Below are 20213 nucleotides of genomic sequence, written 5' to 3'. Positions count from 1 at the left end.
AAACATTAGATTGATGTCTCATAAAGTAGATCATGAATACTATTTTCCCATCTCAATCTGTCACCTGCCTTCCATCAGTGGTTTTTGGGCAAAATGAGTGAAAGTGAGTGAACGAGAGAGAAAGAATAAGAGGCAGATGGGTGAATGTGCATGGCTGACAAGGGTGAAAGACAATGAAGCGAAAAGGACCACTGAGTCCAAGCATGCATATTAGTGTGAGAGTAAGGCAGGGGAATGTGAGAGACCAATACAGCATTCATTATATAGAGATAAAACAAGGCTGCCTGTCTGACTGGAAGATTCAGTGTGGAATTGCTTTTAACAATTAATACTGTACAGGTGGTCCTTGTCCTACAACAGTTCCTTTAGGGACCATCCAAAGTTATAATGGCACTGAAAAAAGTGACTTATGACCATTTTCACATTTATGACCGTTGCAGCATTCCCCATGGTCACATGATCAAAATTTGGATGCTTGGCCATTGGTTCCTATTTATGATGCTTGCAGTGTCCCGAGATCATGTGATCAGCTTTTGCGACCTTCTGACAAGCAAAGTCAATGAGGCGGCCACTGATTCCAGATTCCCTTAACAACCATGTTACTAACTTAACAACTGCAGTGATTCACTTAACAACGGTGGTAAGAAAGGTTGCAAAACGGGGCAAAACTCCCTTAACAAATGTCTCGCATCAATGTTGGGCTTAATTGTTGTCGTAAGTTTTAGGATTATCTGCAATGCCATATTAAATAGAATACAGCCCGTGCATCGCAATGGCGTGCATCCAAGCAAGAAAGAAGGTGACGACCATTAGAAAAGGCAAGCAGAGGACAGCAATGGAATAAGAGACCCCACACACGAGCAATCATCTGAAGTTTGGATCCACAAAAGGAATGGGAAGTCTTGAACAAAGCAGGAAACTTTTCACCCTCTTTGCATATTCGGTTTCAACAGATGGACAAACCTTTCATTCCAGCCTCTTGTTGAAACTCACCTTCTCCCCCATCCCTAGCCTGCTTCAGGAACAGCACCTGAAGGATGTTTTTCCCACAAGCAGGAGATCTCTTGCTCTGCCGTAAGCCACATTGCAAAGACAGGAATAGAGACCAGCTAACAAATTATGTTGTTGTGCTCCCATGGGGAAGGAAAACCCTCTTACATTGGCTGTCTTGATCAGTGGTGGGATTCAAATCGTTTTACCACCACTTCGGTGACCATGGCTTGGTGGTCTTGCTTTGCCTAACAGCTTTCCCCGCACCAGCTGAGACCTGCCACACCAACCAGCTGAGAGGATAAAGAAAAGCGCAGGGGCAGATGGGAGAATTTTCTCTTTTTTTTCCCCTCTCAGCTGATTGTTGGAGGATTTTTTCACCCCTCCTCTCAGCCGATTGGCTTTTTTTTTACTACCAGTTCATACCACCACTGGTCTTGATGCACCTTTATTCAGCAAACAGGCTCTTTGGGACTATTAACAGAGCTGATGCCAAGGTTGGTCCTAAGGAAGATGTTGCTCCCACTCCCCAGGTGATGATGCAGCTTCCCGTATCTCAGATCACCAACAGGATTGGATGCTGGCAAGAAGAGACCAACTTTGTCTTTCTGAAGACATGATTTTTTTTTCCTCCTAAAGACAACATTTCCATTTTGGGGGTGCAGTCAAAGGAAGTAGGAACGAAGGTAAAATAAGCAACTTTTATGAGGTTAAAATGTGTAATTCCTGCTAAAGAATGACAGAAGCTACCTTTCCAAAGGTTTATTCTTATAGCACCAAGAAAATCAAGACTTCTTCCCAAAACACCTGCCCGATTTTTCTTCTTCTGCCTCCTTGAAAGAGTTCCTTGACTTCACTGCATTCCAGATCCAAACTCCATCTTGTAGCAGGAAAATTCAACCAATAATGACATGTAGGATTAAAATCCTAAAAGGTTTCCTTTGCTTTTCCTTGGGCAGACTGATAAACTGTCTCCTCTCCCTCCGGAAACTCCAACAAGTTGGGCGCGGACTTCCTCAAGAAAGTGTGAATTGGAGGAAAAGGAAGCTCATTTGGCCTTTTGCAGGCAGCTGGCAAATCTCCCTGCAAACATCAAAGTAGGCAAAAATCAGAAGGATCATCTCAACGCAATAGTATCGACTCTTAGTTATCACAGCTCTTAGTTATTGGCTCTGTGTAATGTGTGCCTATTCTTTTTCTTTTAACTAAGATTTTTATGTCACCTGATTTACAACTCTGGACTAATTTCTGTTGTAATGTAACTTCAGAAAGCCCAAATAAGTTTGATGTCACAAGAGGGATCTATCACAAAAAGGTTGCAGCACTTCAGCTCAGGATCTCAGCAGATCATGAAGGACTTCAAAGAGCAGCAACAAGTTTTTTTAAAAAAATATTTCCCACTGCTCCATTGGCTACCCCATTTTCCATTATAAAAGGCTTATTTTAGATCCGTGAGCTCCTAACTCAAAGCACGGTTTTTACGTAGCATGTTCAGAAACCTGTTTAAGTTTCACAACAAGCTTAACCACTAGCTGCCCAACTTCATTTTAACCTAATTTAATGTGCTTCGCAAATCTAGCCTATGAGATTGAGGATCTCCCATTTTCTTCTCACTGTATGCTGTATTGATTTTTTTTTCCTCCGAAGGACTGAATAACAGAGTAAACAGAAGCAAGGGACAAAACTCTACATGTTGGAATACTTCTTAGAATTTTATTTTAGCAGATTAAAAAAATCACATCTCCCAAGTTAAAAGACAGTGTTAGATCTAAACTCCGAATGAATTTGTCTGTTTAATACTTGTATTAAATAAATAGACAAATACATTCTGGGTTTAGATCTAGTATATCTTTAGATTTCTATATCACCCAGGAGAAGAGTGACTTTTGGCCATATCACTTAAAATATATCAAGGGTTGGACCGAGTCTTTATCATTTGGAATTATGACATTTCTTCTTCTGGTAAAGAAGAAATAGACAAAAGAAGAAAACAGGTTTCATACATTTAGCATTTGTTCAATGGCCCCTGTTTTGTTTGGTTGTTGTTTTGCTTTCCACTAGATTATTTCAGAATAGAATAACAGAGTTGGAAGGGATCTTGGAGGTCATCTAGTCTAGGCATCGCCAACCCCCAGGCCAAGGCCTACTATCAATTTGGAACCGGGCCATGGAAGTGGTGGGTGAGCATGTGAGCACACATAGCTCCATTTATGCAAACAGCAGGCACATGTAAATACATTCATTTTTAAAATTTAATAAATAATAGTATGCTATGAGTAACTTGGTGCAATAAGAGCAAAACCAGAATAACTCATAGATAAAATGTTTCCCCAACCTCTTTGTATCCATTCAAGATGAGTGGGGAAACAAACCAGGAACCGTTCTCGGAAGAAAGCGATACTTGCCTTATACAAGCTGCAAACCAAATTGAAGAGAGAATCTTGTGCCTGAGTTTGAAGTTTTTCACTGTGTTCCTGAGAAAAATAAACAAAGTGGAGGGAGACATTTTCACCATGGCTGTAGACCAGTGAGTTTGGTTACTCTGCAAGCAGATTTCATCAAGAGACTTGAATACAGGTAGTGCTTGACTTACGATCACAACTGAGCCCCAAATGTGTGTTGCTAGGCGAACCATTTGTTAAGTGAATTTTGCTCCATTTTACGACCTTTCTTGCCACAGTGATTAAGTGAATCACCAAGGCTGTTAAGTTAGTAACGCAGTTGTTAAGTGAACCTGCCCTTTGCTTGTCACAAGATCGCAAGAGTTGATCACATGAGCCCAGGACACTGCAAGCATCATAAATATGAACCAGTTGCCAAGTGTCCAAATTTTGACCACAGGGCCATAGAGATGCAGCAGTGGTTCCAAGGGTGAAAAACCTTCATCACTTTTTTTCATTGCCACTGTAACTTTGACTGGTCACTAAATGAACTGTTGTAAGTCCAGGACTTACAACACTGTGCAAAATATTTAAGGATTGAGCTCAAATGCTCAAGACAGTCATACTTCATAGCACATTCTAGTCTACCCACTGTGAGGAGGAAAGATCGGGACAGCGTGGCTTCAGCCCAGTGTACCACATGCCAGCAGTTTGGGGAGTGGCGTCAAACTGGCCACGCCTGCTGAGTCAGTCAGCCCCCACCCCACCCCGGTGCCCCCCAGGTCAATCACAGCCCTGATGTGGCCCTCAATGAAATTGAGTTTGACACCCCTACTTTACATTGCGGTTTAGCAACAACTTCTTTGCAAAGCTTGCTATATCTGTGGTTTCTAGAAGATTAGCATGTGGTGTCCTTATTGCTCTCCGAGCTTCCTGGCAGACGTTTCATTACCAAGCTAGGTAACATCCCCATTGCAGTACCAAGCTCAGAGAGCACCCAGAACCCCAGAGGTCAATCCTGGACTACAATTCTAAGATTAACACAAGAAGAGACAAGGAGGGAACATTATCTCCCGCTTCCATAAACACTTACCCCATTGATGAGAATCCATGGCACATACTCATGTTGTGGTTTCAGAGCCCTGGTGAGTTCAGCATTCCTATGCATAAGCTTGTTACCTAGGTCTCCAGTCACACATGCCTTGATATCTGCTAAGGAGGCGTTAGGAGCATACAACTTCAGGCACTGCAGAAACAGAACGGACAATCCTTATTGCTTTGAAACAAGAACAAGCAATTTTATTAAACCCATTTCATTGATCCCTGGAACCTCTAATCACAACCACTAAAAGATGAAGGTGGATTTGACTGCCTTTGTAAATCCTGCTGCTGTAGAAGCTAAGGTATTATTGGGGCTCTCTCTTAGACCCATCCAGCTTATAGAAATGAGCAAAGAAATGGAACACAAACGCTACATGAGTTCCTGGGGGAAAAGGTAGGATAATAATTTAACAATAAATTATTATTACTACATTTGTGCAATGTACAGTTTGCTTTCAATCCACTGGGCACTTATGGAAGGGATCCCGAACCCCTAGTTCACAGTCCGCTACAGTCCACGGCCTATTGGGAACTGGCAGGCGAGCACGCAAAGCTCCATTTGCGCATGCATGGAATTAGGTGGCACACACGAAACAGTGGTGGGATTCAAATTTTTTTACTACCGGTTCTGTGGGCGTGTCTTGGTGGGCGTGGCAGGGGAAGGATACTGCAAAATCTCCAGTCAGAGGTGTGGCATTTGCCGGTTCTTTGAACTACTCAAAATTTCCGCTACCGGTGCTCCAGAACTGGTCAGAACCTGCTGAATACCACGTCTGACGCAAAACCATTCCCTCCCTCCCTCCACTGCTGCCAATCCACGGAGCCAGAAAGATTGAGGATGGCTGACTTATGGCATCTAACATATATCAGGTAGTTCTTGGTTACTGATCACTTCTTCAGCAACCATTAGAATTTATAAAGGTGCCGAGGGAGGGATACTTACAACCGGTCCTCAAAGTTCCACTGATTGCAACATCCCATGGCCGTGGGATTGCAATCTGCAACCTTTCTTGATGGCTTCCCCCAAGCAAAATCAACGGGGAAGCCGGCAGGAAATCAGAAGTCAGAATCAGGGAGGGGGATCGCTTAACACCCCACTGCAACCAGGGTCTGTTGGGACTGCCATGGCTAAATGCATGGTCACACGACATCACGCTTTATGACTGCATCCCTTAGTAACAGAAATTCCATTCCCAATTACCATCATTAAGCAAATTAAATTGAAATTGAAATGATTATTAGCAGAATTCAACCAGTGGGACAGAAGAGAAGAAACTTCCTTGACAGTGGAAATGGGACCACATATAACTCTCAAAGAAGTTAATTTTGTAACCTGGGAGCTTCAATTTTACTATCAGGCACTACCATCAAAACTTTTCTGACCATACTGTATGCAAGACAATTTGTGTATTTCCTGAGCTAAAGGACATGAAGCATTTAAAAGTCCTGAGCAATGAGACGCTGTTTGGAAGAGGCTCAGGCAGTTACCACTGTCAACCCTGAAGCAGACCTGGCCAAGGCCATCTTTGTAGCTTCAGGGTTGCCACAAGGCAGAAGAGGGGATGAGGAGTGGGGAATAATTTGCTGGGGTTATGCCCTCAAAACAAAAAGGTTTCCTAGTCATTCCAACAGGTGGCTGGGAGAGGAGGAGTGGAGTAACCAAGCAAGCGGCCAGGACCTCTGTTGGACAATGTCACCGATGACATGGGGGGGGAGGGGAAAACTTTCACTTTTCAATTAGGTGAAAACCGTGGGAACTTTCAGAGTCGGTTTTCACCGGTTGTGCCAAGATGATGCAGCCAATACATTGTTCTTTGAGGAATCTACCTACCTCGGAGTTCTGTTCTGAATGTGTAAATTACTTGGAATGTTGACAATTTCCCGGATTCGCCCAAGTGTAAGAAGGGGGAGGCGGAAGGTTTGCAAGATGGTATTATGATAAAGACAAGCTCCATAAAACTAGCATTGGTCTTCCAGCAGAACTGGTTTTTTAGACTGGTCTACCTAGTGGAATTCACACATACACGGTGGACACCCTGCTTGCTAAGATTTTTTTTTTTCCAGTTTTCTCAGTCATATTCAGCTTTTGCTTATTCTATTTAATTTCATTCTTTATTTATTCTCTTTACAGAATCCAGCATTCCTGGCTTCGGTGTTTCTAAACAAACAGGCAGTGGCCATCTTTGTTATGGGTAAAATAAATGCCTTGGCACGGCACAATCCCTCAGCCACATTCAAACTGTGTGTTCAGCCTTAGTTCTACCATCCCTCCCTCCGATGTCTCCTTGTGATTCCCCCATCAGATCAGAATTGCAGGAAGGCCCGTTGCATACCAGTGGCAAGCTGGCGATGACATCTGAACTTGATTCCATGCAGAAGATGAGCGGAAAAGCGTATACCGGATACATGTAGTTGATACAAGCCTGGTGAACGCAAAGCACAAGGGTTACGGAGGGCTTTCCACACAGTACAGTCAGAACATCAAGTGTATAACTACAACACACATCTACGCCAAGGTAGTCTGTGCAATGGGCATAAAAAAGGGGTAGAGCTTCCACTGCACCACTATGGTTGCCATCTTGACTTTTTTGACCACACCTTCAAACACCCCTGCAGTGGGGGCACAAGAAGAGATGGGGCGGAGGGTGCAGAACAGTGAGAAACCATCCAGAGGAGAATGCCTGTGCCATGGATTTAGGCACTCTTAAATCCTATTGTCAAAACTTTAATTTTAGTTTACTTTATTGTCATTGCACATCATACAACGAAATTAAATGCCATCTTCAGTGTACATTATGACTATGAAAATAAATACAAACACACATCCTTCACATTCTGTACACTGAATTGAAAACCCCTGATTAATTAAAGTTAAGACATAGAACCAATATCTAAAAACAAGCTACCGTATTTTTGGGAGTATAAGACACACTTTTTCCACCTCCCAAAAGTGGGTGGAAATGTCTGTGCATTTTATACACCGAATGTTGCCAAAGCCCTGCCCACCCACTGGCCCCCACCCTTTGGCCTCTGCCTCCCAGCAATTTGCCTCCTTGTAGCAAACAGCAAACAACCTGTTTCAATTTTAACACAGCCTGATTGGCACAAGAAGCTGATTGTTGGTTGGATTGGCTTCCCAATGATCAGCTGTTTCAGGCTGCAGGGATTACCATTGCCTATTGCTGCCTCCGTATCTCAATTTTGGCCTCCACATGCCCCATTTTCAGCCTTCATTTTCTGCCTGTTCTGATCCCCGCCTCCTGGAACGGGTCAAAAATGAGGCATGCAGAGGCAAAAAAACGGGGCGTGCGGAGGCTGAAAACTGGACACGGACGCCAAAACTGGTGTCTGCAAAGCTGGCTGAGGAACTCTGGGAGTTGGAGACCCTTGCCTCTAGCGCATGCTGCTGTGTAGATACAGGAAGGCATTTCCAAGTTGCAACATGGGCAAGGTGGATCTGCTCCAAGAGGTCATTCCCACATCCCATCCCACTCCCAACTAGTCTCACTTTGATTCTACAAGCACAAACCTCTATCATGTTCCCCAAGCATTCCTCTTCGCCATGCTGGCATTCAAAGTGCCATTTTGTGGCCTCTTTCCTCTCCTGTAAGACGATAAATGGAGTGGATGAGAAATCTGGACAAGGAATCATCCTCATAACATCTTCAGTCATTCTGCTGCAACCCAGGGATATTCTCCTACCTCTGCATTCCCGTAGGGGACTAAAGTGACGTTCATGATATTGTTTAGCATCACCCAAGTGGGAAAGAGCATCAGCACAAGAAATTGGCGGCAACCAGCACAGAGGGATTCATAGTAGAGGCTGACAGAGACAGGGTCAGCTTTCAGAGAGTTGGAGATCAACCCGGTGCAATGCTTCTCCACCTGTAAGAAAGCAAAGTCTGCATCAAGACAGGGTGTTTGTGGTTTGACTGCCGGCTATGCCACCAAACTAAGAAAACAGTTGTCTTCCTTGGACAGGGATGAAGAAAATACTTCTGCCGGCTCATTCAAAAAACCTTTAAATGGTTGGTGAAAAAGAAAATTGGCATCTGGACAAGTCTGTCATGAGAAGGCAGTTCCTTCTCCAAGCTTGTGGGTTGGTTTCAGAAGTGGTATTCAGCAGGTTCTGACCAGTTCTGGAGAACCAGTAGCGGAAATTTTGAGTAGTTTGGAGAACTGGCAAATGCCACCTCTGACTGGCCCCGCCCCCATCTATTCTCTGCCTCCCGGGTCCCAGCTGATTGGCTGGGTCTTCTTTTGTTGCCCTGCACAGGAGAACGGAGCTGGAAAGGAGGTTAGTGGGGTGGGGAGGGAATGGGGATTTTGCAGTAACCTTCCCCTGCCACGCCCACCAAGCCATCCCACCATTACCTACAAGATCCCTTCCAACTCTGTTAATCTTATATTTGTCCCCTGTGGAAACTGCAACTGGAAAAAATATGCAGATATTCCTCAATTTATGAAATCAACCAGGACGAGAATTTCCCTTGCTAAGTAAGAGGGTTGTTAATAAAGTTTTGCCTGCTTGCATGACTTTTTTTGCCATGGTTAAGCAAATCCAACTTCCCCCATTGACACCTGGCCCATCACAAGCCCTTCACCTGATGTGACCCTCACCAGATTTGACCTCCCCATCACAAAACCTAGTGACCACATACTGACAGTGACATCCCCCTAAATTCTGCTGAAGTTACCGAGGCTGGTAATGAAATGTTTGGAAAACAATCCACAAGCTTGGAGGATGAACCTCCACCCTCATCCTACACCCAGGCTGTAGGTATTGGCAAGTCTGTCATGCTGGAGAAAAACGCCCCGCTACGGCATCCATCAATATAGTGTTACCAGAGAGTGAAATGGATGGTTCTTCAGCAGTGGTGGGTTTCAAACATTTTTCCTACCAGTTTGGTGTGAGTGCACGCTCTCCAAGTGTGCACTTTGCATGCAGCATTTGCAACTCACCTTCTGCTGCAAGCCCTGTGTGTAAAACAGCTGACGTGCGGCAAATCGGCTATGCCACACAAAGCAGCTGAGGTTGAAAAGCAGGAAATAAAGGTAAGAATAGAGACGGGGCAGGTGCTACCGGTTCAGCCAAACCAGACCGAACCGGTGAAATACCACCACTGTTTCTTAGGTGCTGCCATCTACTTATCCTCTGTAACCATGGGAATCCACTACATGACCTATGATAACTTTGAAAATACAAAGAGGTTTGTAAGAGAGATGGAAATCCAAGTACTTGTGAGTAATCACTTTGCTAGAAGAATAGGCAAGCATTTCACAGAGAGTTGCAAGCTGGCTATAGATCTTGTCTTCATGAAGATGTTCCACCTATAAAATATCATCCCCTTGAAAGTCAACACCTGCAAAGGTTTTAAAGTTGGGATTTTGGGGGGGGGGGTGCTGTCTGTGTAATAGAGTTGGCCAATTGTTTCAGGAGATTGGACTTCTCCTCTTGTCTTTTGTTGTTCTTCCCTTTCAGCCTGTCCCCAGTTAGCATGGACCTCATCCATCAGTAAGACCTCTGCAGCTCCGATTGGGAAGGTCTGGCTTCAGGACAGGTTGCCTGTCTTGTGGAGTTTTTGTTGCTCTCTGAGCTGGTTGTTTCCCTTGCAGGTGTTTCATTATCCAACTAGGTAAGATCTTCAGTGCTAGAAGAGTAACGTTACCTAATTGGGCAATGAAATGTCTGCAAGAAAATCACCAAGCTCTCAGAAAGCACCAAGGATTCCAAAATTCATCCATGAGTTACAAATATTTCCTTGTGTCACTGGTGTCACTGTTCCTCTTTTCACACACCTTTGGGGCCAGCCCTCAAGTGTGGAACCATGTGAAATTAACAAACAAGAGGGAAGGGGTGTGCATGTTCTTTTCTTTTTATGGTTATAATGGTTTTATTTAGCATTCAACGCTAATCCTTTCTATACTATTTCCACTTCCATTCCAATTTATGATCTGTTTCCCCTGAGTCCTGACATACTCAAGTCTTATATAACAACATAAGCAAAAGTATATACACTTTTTCAAGCCATTTTGGGTATTTAAAAAAACAATCTTTCATTCATTGCTACAAACCCCTTGCTGCCCAATAACTTTCTATCAGCATTCAATATCTTAAAATTTCTCCATCTATTTTGTCACCTTTATTAAACATTTTACCATGACCGGCAAATGCATTTGCTTTCTCTAATCAAGCTATTTTCTTCTCTGTCAAACATAACTATCTGGTTTATTGTTACTTTAATTTTCAGATCCTTAATTTTCAGTTCCTGTTGAATGTTGTGAAGCTCATACAATCTACAACATTCATTGCAAACCATCCAAGTTTATTTATTTTATTTATTTGTTTGTCAAGCATGTATGAGAAAACAAGTATAAGTATGAACATAACATATAAACATCTAAGTATAAACAGATATAAGTATATACATAATAAATGAGTACGAATACATGGATAATGGGAACGGTAGGACAGGGGTGATAGGCACGCTAGTGCACTTATGCATGCCCCCTTACAGACCTCTTAGGAATGGAGTGAGGTCCAGTGTGTTCGTTCCATAGCCAATATGAACTGTTACAAACACAGCCTAATTCAGTGGTGACTAACCTTTTTGGGCTCCTGTGCTGAAAATTGCACGCACGCTCGCACTCGCTCGCGTGCCAGCACCCAGAAGGCAATGTGCGCAGGCCCCCCATGCCCCCTGTGCATGCGAATGTGATCCCGTCACCCCGTTACCTGCACTGCACATGCCTCCCAGCTGATTTTCAGGCCTTTTTCAACCTCCCAGAGGCTCAAAGGAAACCTCTGCAGCCTTTGGGGTCCGAAAAATGGGTCCATTTCATCACTTCTGATATTTCTGGAAATGATGAAACGGGCCTGTTTTTTGGCCTCCAAAGGCTGCTGAGGCTTCCCTCGAGCTTCTGGGAGGCGGAAAAAGCCCCCCAAATCAGCTGGGAGGCGCACGCATGCGCAGTGAGGTAAATTTGCCTGGGGCTCGCGTGCCTGAACAAATGGCTCCGCATGCCATCTGCGGCACGCCTGCCATAGGTTCACCATCACAGGCCTAATTGTTATACAATACACAGAACTAATTGCGAAAGGTTGTGCCAAGGAAGGTGACAACAAAAACAGAAAATAAAGCTCAAGTGCTTTGATTCACCCCTCTCCTCCCAAGAATTCAGCCACCTCCTTTCCTAGTAAGAAGAAGTGAAAGTGTGGGGCTTTGCCAAAACGGGAGCTGATTCATTTTACCCAATGGTGGGGTTTTCTGTCTGGAATTTTCCCTAATAAGATGTTCTGAGCCAAGGGAGGCTACAAAAAAAAGTCTCTTTTATTGCAATCCAGCCTTATTTTACTGCAAACAGAGAGAGTCAGAAGTCAGTGATGATGCTTCACTTTTCTTCTTCTTCTTATCCTTCCTCCCTTCTCTTCCCCCATTTCCTCCCCACGGCTGTTCTATTTACTTTTGTATTTTACAGTGTTTTATAACTCAGTAAAATGTTAACCTGGCAAAAAAACTTACGACCCCCAATTGGGGTCAGAACTTTCCTCACTAAGCAACGTGGTCATGAAGTGAATCACGCCCGATTTAAACAAACTTTTTTTGTTGCAGTTGTTATGCAAAATCACTGCAGACATTGAGTGAATCACGAATCAGTTCTCAAGCAAATCCAATTCCCCCCACTGACTTTGCTTGCTGGAAGACCCCCCCGGGAAGGCTGCAGATGGTGACCATGAAACCCCCCCACAGGACAAAGCAACTCTCATAAATACATGCAGGGCCGGGGCTGCTGGGGGTTCACAGGGGTTCAGGAGAACCCCAGCTAAGATTCTGCGCAGTTCGGAGAACCTCCAAATCCCACTCCGGGCTGGCCCTGCCCAGCCCGCCCCTCCCAGGAGTCCCCACGTGGCCTGTTTTGAATGCAGGTAAGTGCAGGCGGAAGCTCGGGGAGGGTGAAAAGCAGGCCTAGAAGTTCAGGAAGGCCAGAAATTGGCCCATTTCCAGCTTCCAGAGAGCCTCCAGGGCCTGGGAGGCCATTTTCACCCTCCCAGAGGCTTAAGGAAAGCCTCCTGAGTCTGGGGATGGGTAAAAATGTGGAGGAGGCTGACTAGGTCACGCCCACCATGGCCATGCACACCCAGCAACTGGGCAGAGAACTCCTTGCTAAAAAATTTGAAGCCCACCCCTGAATACAGGTTACATCGACTGGTCAGTCGCCTTCCTTTGTCAACTAATTTCAGTGGGATTAAAAGTGCCTCCTTGGACATTTACCATGCTTCCCTCCTTAAATTTTTAAAAACAATTTTAGACATTTTAATTCTAACAGTCGAACAATTTAATTTTTATACACTGGTTCATATTTTGATGCCCAGAATCCCTCTTTGAAGGAGGTGGGTGGCTCCGAGATGTAATCAATGAATCAGTTTTTTGAATGGCAATCCTATAATTTTGCATGTTGTTAAACAAATGATCTTAAGTCAAGAACCACCCCTGCTAACTTCCTTAGGTCCAGAATTGGTAAGAACCCTAGCTCAGTTCTGAAATAAAATTCCTTTCAATGTTTATTTGAAAGGCTGTTCCATTACAAAAGTGCCATTAGTTCTAATTCAAAAATAAAGTTGGAGGAATGGAGAGATCCTTGTGTGATCCTTGTGTGGGTTATCTAAATTGTGCTTAGCCATTGTCTGTTTAGCCATTAGCTGAGTATGCCCGATACACATAAAACTTCAATCATGATTTACAAACCAAATGGAAGTATTTGCGTAACTTAAGAAGCTGTGATGACTCAGGGCGTGGCACAAAGGCAACACAGTCAGATAATCAGTAGGAGTCCCTTTATTAGCTCTAACTTTGACCCCAGTGTCCTGGTTACTTTCTGGTCTGGAGAAAAACTCTTCCAGAAACAGCCTTTGGCTGCAGAGATTCAAGTCCAAAACGTTATCAACAAAAACTGTAACTATAAGTCCAATCAAGGCAAGATGAGGTAATTAATCCGGCAGGGCACATATAAGGAATTCCAGAAGTGAAGGAACGGCAGTAAATCAACCCAGTTGGGAGGATGCCAGGAATGCAGATAACCACAGTCAACACAAGATAAACTCATGTTTGTTCTCCCAAAACACCACTCTCATCTTGCATCTCTTAAACTCTCTTCCCAGGTGTGCCTAATGAAGGGAATCAGGGCCCTTTCCTCCTCCATAAGCCACGCAACCCACGTTGCTCTCTTCTCCATTCTTCCCTGTGTGCCCCTAGGATGAAGAGGGGGTGGGCCTGGGTCTTCCTCTGAACCCCCTCTCCCTTGTTCTACCTCTCTCCTGCTCTGCCCAGCCGAATTTTGCCCTTCCCCAGTTTCCTCCACAGCCAACTCCTTGTCAGCTGTTCAGCTTCCTCCTCAGATTCAGAGTACAACAGGGGCATGACAGAAGCCATTATTTACCCTGTATTTGCTTTTTTTTAAAAAAAAGTACATTGAGGGACCACTTTTGAGCATGAGGTGGTCATTAAAAAACACTGCAGGAACAGACCGGATGCCTGGAGAATATTAAAATACGGATGTGATTTGCTTATGGAATGGCTGCAGAACTTATTTTAATTGGCATTAGGAATTCACCTATGCCTGGAAATTAGTAGAATGCCATTACTGTCCCCTATTCAAACAGAAAGGTAGCACAATTGTATGCCAGCTGACAGAAAACTTAGTATATGGTTGTAGATTTAGAGAAAGGGTACCAAAATGTGAATAGGCTTGAATTAAACCACTCCTGAACTTTTGCCAAGAAAAATACATGGATTAGTCCAGGCAGTTGCCAGGAGTCAATGTTGACTCAAATGGCATGCACACACACACACAAACATTCTTCATGGCAGATTTGCAGCCGGACGTTAGCTACTAAACAGCAGTTTATGATTTAAGTAAATTATAAGAGAGGGAGATAAGTAGGGAGATGATAGATAAATGTGTATTAGTGTATGACCATGGTGAAAGGGAGGATAATTTATAAAGGTGGAACAGTAACAGATTTAACAGATAATTAAAGTTGGAAGGGACTTTGTAGGTCATCTAGTCCATCCCCCACCCAAGCCAGAGACCCTACACCATTTCTGACAAATGGCAGTCCATTCTCTTCTTGAAAGCCTCCAGTGATGAAGCTCTCATAACTTCTGAAGGCACGCTGTTCCATTGGTTGACTGTTCTCACTGTCAGAAAATTTCTTCTTATTTCTAGGTTAAATCTGTCCTTGATCAGTTTCCATCCATTATTCCTTGTCTGGCCTTTGGGTGCTTTGGAAAATAGCTGGACCCCTTCCTCTCTGTAACAGTCCCTCAAATATTGGAACACTGCTATCATGTCTCCCCTGGTCCTTCTCTTCACTAGACTAGACATAATTGGTATGATTTTGCAGTATTTTGTTTGCTTCTTTTAAAAATGTATTTGACTATTGCTCACCCGTGTTCTGCACTTTGCACTAGAATATAATTCAGATGCGTTACAATATAATTTTCATCACAGCCAGTCAATGGGGCCCACACGTCTAGAGAGTAAAGGAAGCAAAAGGGGATGTTTTGAAACAGGAGTGGCTGGGGAATTCTGGGAGTTAAAGTCCACAAGTTTTAAAAGTTGCCAAGGCTGGGTCGCCCTTGTTTTAAAACTTGGAGAGATGCTGGTTTCTACACAATTTAGGCTGAGTTCTGCAAGACCATTTTAAATAAATACTATATACTGCCTTTTATTTCCTGATCAAGCCTGCTGTTTCCACACACCCCTATTCCTTTTGCAAAGGTTCCGGGAATTTCTGCCTACTCCCTGCCCTCTCCGTTGCTTAGCTGGGAGAAATTAAAAACCCAAGTTCTCTGGCATTAAAGGAGGAGCAGCAAGGGAATAAACAACAACGATTTGCAACTTATTAGTGAGCTATGGCTTCCCTTGGATAATGAGTTTTATTTAACACCAGTACGGGCTTAAGAAACGTAGTCAAAGATTTGACCTTGTCAGGAAGCATTTTAAAAGAAATGTCTGGCCAACTCCTATGATTGAGGTAAGAGAGTTATGACAAACTTCCCTTTTTCAGGGAATGTCATGGGTTTGGACTTCAGACTTTCTGTTATGAATTTCTTCCATGTGGTTGTTGTCTTCTGAAAGAAACTCAGGAATGTGAAGGAAAAACACAGTAACCACCTGGTGATTCTTCATTCACAGCATGAGTTCTTTGGAAGCCCTGACTCAAAAGTCCTCTGCTTGGTTTCACAGCCAGCCAGCCTTCCTTCCTTCCTTCCTTCCTTCCCCTCTTTTTTCTGGCATTCATAAGATAATAAGATCAATACTGTACCGCAAACCAACCTTTACCACACATAGGTCTCCCTATTGCTTTTCTGCTGGAGAATAAACCATATTAATAAAGGAGAATATCTGTAGCCCAGAATTGAAATGAGGGGTAAAATAATTGAAATAAGGTTACCTACTTTAATAAAGGAGAATATTTGTAGCTCGGGGATGAAATGAGGGGTGCACTGATGACGTTACCTAGTTTGGGCAATGAAAAGTCTACAAGAAAACCACAACGCTCAGGGAGCACCAAGGACACACACACCCCTCCCCAGAATAAAACGTCCTCCCATCTTTTCCGTGTGGATCCTTTTCTACCATCTTGACCAGAGAGGTCTCCAAACTTGGCAAAACTTTAAGACTTGTGGACTTCAACGCCCAGAATTTTTTGGCTGGAGAATTCTGGGAGTTGGAAGTCTACAAGTCTTCAATTTGTCGAAGTTTGGGGGATCCCCTGATGTTGACCGTTTGAGCTGCTTGCCTTTTTTCCTTTCTTTGAACGGGGTTTTTTAGAATGGGCTTGTTCTTTTTGGCAAAGCGGAGAGAGGCAGCACCAGTGAAACGAGGAAAGGTTCTGACTCAGGACGGAGAGATCTGGGTTCCTAGCCTCTCACGGGCACCCAAAAGCCAACTAGACCAGGGGTCTCCAACCTTGGCCCCTTTAAGCCTGGCGGACTTCAACTCCCAGAATTGAAGTCCACCAGGCTTAAAGGGACCAAGGTTGGAGACCCCTGAACTGGACGACCCTGGATCGTGCGCTTTCTCTCATCCCTCAAATCAGAGTCAAGCCTGCTGAAAAATCAAAGTCACCCCCTAACAGAGGTAAAAAAAAAAAACCAAAACCAAAAACAAGCAGCCTTCTTGCAAGCCGGAAGTTGCAAAAGCACCCACAGTTCGAAGCCGCCCCGTGCCTCACGCAAACGGGTAATCGCCGGCGTGCACCCTCTGGCTTACCTGGCAGGCTTGGGCGATCTCTTCGGAAGTGCACCAAAGCGCCGGCGGATAACCGCACGTCGGCCTGTTCCTTTCCCCGCAGCCGCTCGCCCAGAGGTTGCCCGCGATGAGGAGGAGGAGAAGCCAAGCAGCCATGGCGAAAGAGCTCCCCAAATCTTGGACGCCAAGAGGAGCTTGGCGGGCCTTAAAAAAAACTCTCTCCGCCCCGCCCCTTTCCTGCTCGGGGCAACCTGTTTTTCCTCTTCGGCTGCTCTTCGTGGGTCTTGTGCGCCTTTCCTAACTGTTTGAAATCCTCCCGTTTTCTGGGAAGGTTTGGGAGTGGCCAGTCGCCCGATTGCATTTCTGCTTATCTGAGAGGGCAAAATGCAGCTGTGATTACAGCCAACTGATTGCGGACAAACAATTGCAATTGATTATAGACAAACAACAGGTTGGAGATTTGCAAGGGGGTTGAAAAAGAACTTGTATCTCTGTTCATTGTCATTCTCACAGGAGGTTTCTGGGGTGACCACTGCTCCTTTCCCCTTAACTCTCCAATGCGCCTTGAAAGCCTTAAATATGCCTTGCACCAAATCCAGTTCTGGTTTGCCAAGAGACTGGCTGTTAAGAGAAGAGAGCTGGCACCAAAAGGTGAAAGATGGCTCTAGTTTTCTAAGCACACTTGAATAAATGCATTTTTGGAAGCTTCTTTTTGTCTTTTTTAGTAAATGGAATTTCCAGAGTTTGCAGACAAAAAACTGCATTTTTGTATAAGGAGTAGAAAATTTAGTTTAATTTCTCTCTGGCCCCATCCGTCTGAAATGTTAAAAATGATAGTTGTTCATGCACTGGAGGGAAGCAACCTGGAATTGAGGAGAAACTTCCCAAGGTGAAGATAATTAACCAGTGGAACAGCTTGCCTGCAGAAGTTGTGGGTGCTTTATCCCTGGATAAAGGGATTTAAGAAGAGACTTGGAGAATCGCTCGTCTGCAATGATATAGGATCTCCTGCTTGAGTAGTGGGCTGGACTAGAAGACCTCCAAGGTCTCTTCCAGCTCTATTCTGATTCTCATTTTCTGGACTTTAACGACAGCTATTGGTCACTAGGATCCAGGCCAGGGTTTAGTTCATACCTTGCTGTTTCTAAATTCAAGGCAATTTTCTTTGGATTCCAAATTGAAAGGAGGAGGCAGGGTGGGTTAGGAAGGAGCTGAAGTATTGAGCAAACATGTCATGGGTGCATCTTACTTACCTGCAGGCTGAATTCTCTGGTTTAGTAAACATTATTTTGTTTAATTCATTCAATAATTAATCCTCCAAATGTTCTTGGACTCAAAATAACATTGGCAACAGCTCTCTTCCCTTGACAGCCAATCTCTTGGTAAACAAGAACTGGATTTTGTGCAGGCATATTTAAGGCTTTCAAGGCGCATTGGAGAGTTAGGGGAAAGGATGAACTGAGTTTTCTGCAGGGGCTAAATTGCATTTGAATGTGTCTGTCTATATGGACCCCGAGGAGAAGCATCTCTGCAGCACACCTTAGCTTGACTGCAGTATACAGGTATTATGTACCAAATTTCTTTTTTTTTTCCTGAATTTCCTATTCAAAACTTGGTTTCTGCTGCCAGAAGCATCATGGGGAATGATAGATGGAAAGTTGGAAAATAGAGTGAAGGGAGAAGAGAAGCCTTCAAAGAAACAGATCCTAAGTTGTCATTTTGCAAAAGAAAAGGCGCTTTATATGCATCAACTTTGCCCAACCCAGAGCACAACCTAGATGACAACCAAACAACACTACCTCTGACCATTATTACTGGGGGTTTCAGGACATGGAGTTCGAGCAACACAAAAGAGCCAAGAGAACATGAATGGCATAGGATCTCCTGCTTGAGCAGGGGTTGGACTAGAAGACCTCCAAGGTCCCTTCCAGCTCTGTTCTGATTCTGATTCATTTTATTTTTGGTGGCCAGATACCAATTGGTGTCCTTGTGTAAGTTTGCTAACACAGAGCAGGACATTAGGAGAAAGATCATTCAAGGTTGCCTATTTGTCAAATGAAGAAAACACATGTAGAAGAATGTGATTTAACTATAATCCAAGGCATTGCAAGAATAGATGTAGTGGATGTGGCAGATATGCAAGCTGAGGTGAGAAACCAAAGGATTGCTATTCAAGTTCCTCCACCTTTTCCTCATGTAAATGCAAGGATGTTTGCCATTAGGCAAACAATAGGCCATTCCTCTAGGTTTAGACAAGTGTTTCTCAACCTTAGCTATTTCAAGATGAGTGGACTTAAGTTTCCTGAAATCTCCAGTCATCTTGCTGGATTAGACTATGTTGATGTTAGTTGCGAAGTTGTGTCCAACCCATCACAACCCATGGACAACGTTCTTCCAGGCCTTCCTGTCCTCTACCATCCTCTGGAGTCCATTTAAGCTCACGCCGACTGCTTCAGTGACTCCATCCAGCCCCCTTCATTCTCTGACGTCCCCTTCTTCTATTGCCCTCAATCTTCCCCAGCATTAGGCTCTTCTCCATGAGTCCTTCCTTCTCATTAGGGGGCCTAAGTATCTGAGTTTCATCTTCAGGATCTGGCCTTCTAAAGAGCAGTCAGGGTTGATCTCCTCTAGGACTGGGCAGTTTGATGGCCTTGCAGTCCAAGGGACTCGCAGGAGTCTCCTCCTCCGGCACCAGAGTTCAAAGGCCTCAATTCTTTGGCGCTCAGCCTTTCTTATGGTCCAACTTTCACAGCCATACATTGCAACTAGGAAAACCATAGTCTTGACTATACGCACTTTCGTTGGCAGGGTGATGTCTCTGCTTTTTAGTATGCTGTCTAGATTTGCCATAGCTTTCCTCCCCAGGAGCAAGCATCTTTTAATTTATTGGCTGTAGCCCCCATCTGTAGTGATCTTGGAGCCCAGGAAATTAGATTATATAAACACCCAAATCATCAAATCCCAGAAAGATTGTGAGTTTGTGAGTGCTAATGATAACATTTATGCTTCCATAATACATTCTATGCAATATTTAGCCATGTCAGAAGCCCCAAGTATCATGTGGTATGATTGACACGGAATTATAACTCAACGAACATATGACACTGTATTTCACAGGTCAGCACAAATATGCTGAATGTGACTAAGGCAAAGATTGTTGTGTTTCAGCTTCTTCCCATGTTATGTTGTATTTCCCCTATCCATGTGTCTCCAGAGCTCCTAGAATGTCCCAATTCCCATTCTCTACAATAACTGATGATCAAATGACATTGTATAGTTTCATTGGATGAGTATCTGTATGACCTAGTGCCGTGATGGTGAACCTATGCCACATGTGCCGGAAGTGGCACGCAGAGCCATTTCCCCCAGCATGCGAGACCTCACCCGGAAAAGCCCCACTGCGCATGCACCGCCGCCACCCAACAGCTGATTGTCAGGTATCTGGCATGCATGCGTGGGAGGGGCGGGGGTGCATGGGAGACA

At 44.2% G+C, this 20213-nt stretch overlaps 1 protein-coding gene across 1 annotated transcript; it reads right to left on the bottom strand.

The window, feature by feature from the left end:
• Positions 1-1589: 1589 nt before the first annotated feature.
• Positions 1590-17055, bottom strand: IFI30 (IFI30 lysosomal thiol reductase). Its single transcript, XM_087922875.1, has 7 exons — positions 16752-17055; positions 8175-8357; positions 8002-8076; positions 6806-6895; positions 4465-4617; positions 3392-3464; positions 1590-2069 (listed from the first exon to the last, which is right to left on the bottom strand). The coding sequence occupies exons 1-7, from the start codon at positions 16884-16886 to the stop codon at positions 1918-1920; spliced, it is 861 nt and encodes a 286-aa protein (XP_087779001.1). The 5' UTR covers positions 16887-17055; the 3' UTR covers positions 1590-1917.
• Between the last annotated feature and the right edge of the window lie 3158 nt (positions 17056-20213).

The sequence above is a fragment of the Pseudonaja textilis genome, chromosome 1, assembly GCF_049901715.1.
Source record: "Pseudonaja textilis isolate UNSWEBS1 chromosome 1, rPseTex1.2, whole genome shotgun sequence".
NCBI lineage: Eukaryota > Metazoa > Chordata > Lepidosauria > Squamata > Elapidae > Pseudonaja > Pseudonaja textilis.
Note: the sequence above shows the minus strand (reverse complement) of the source record. Positions and strands in the feature narration are given on the sequence as shown.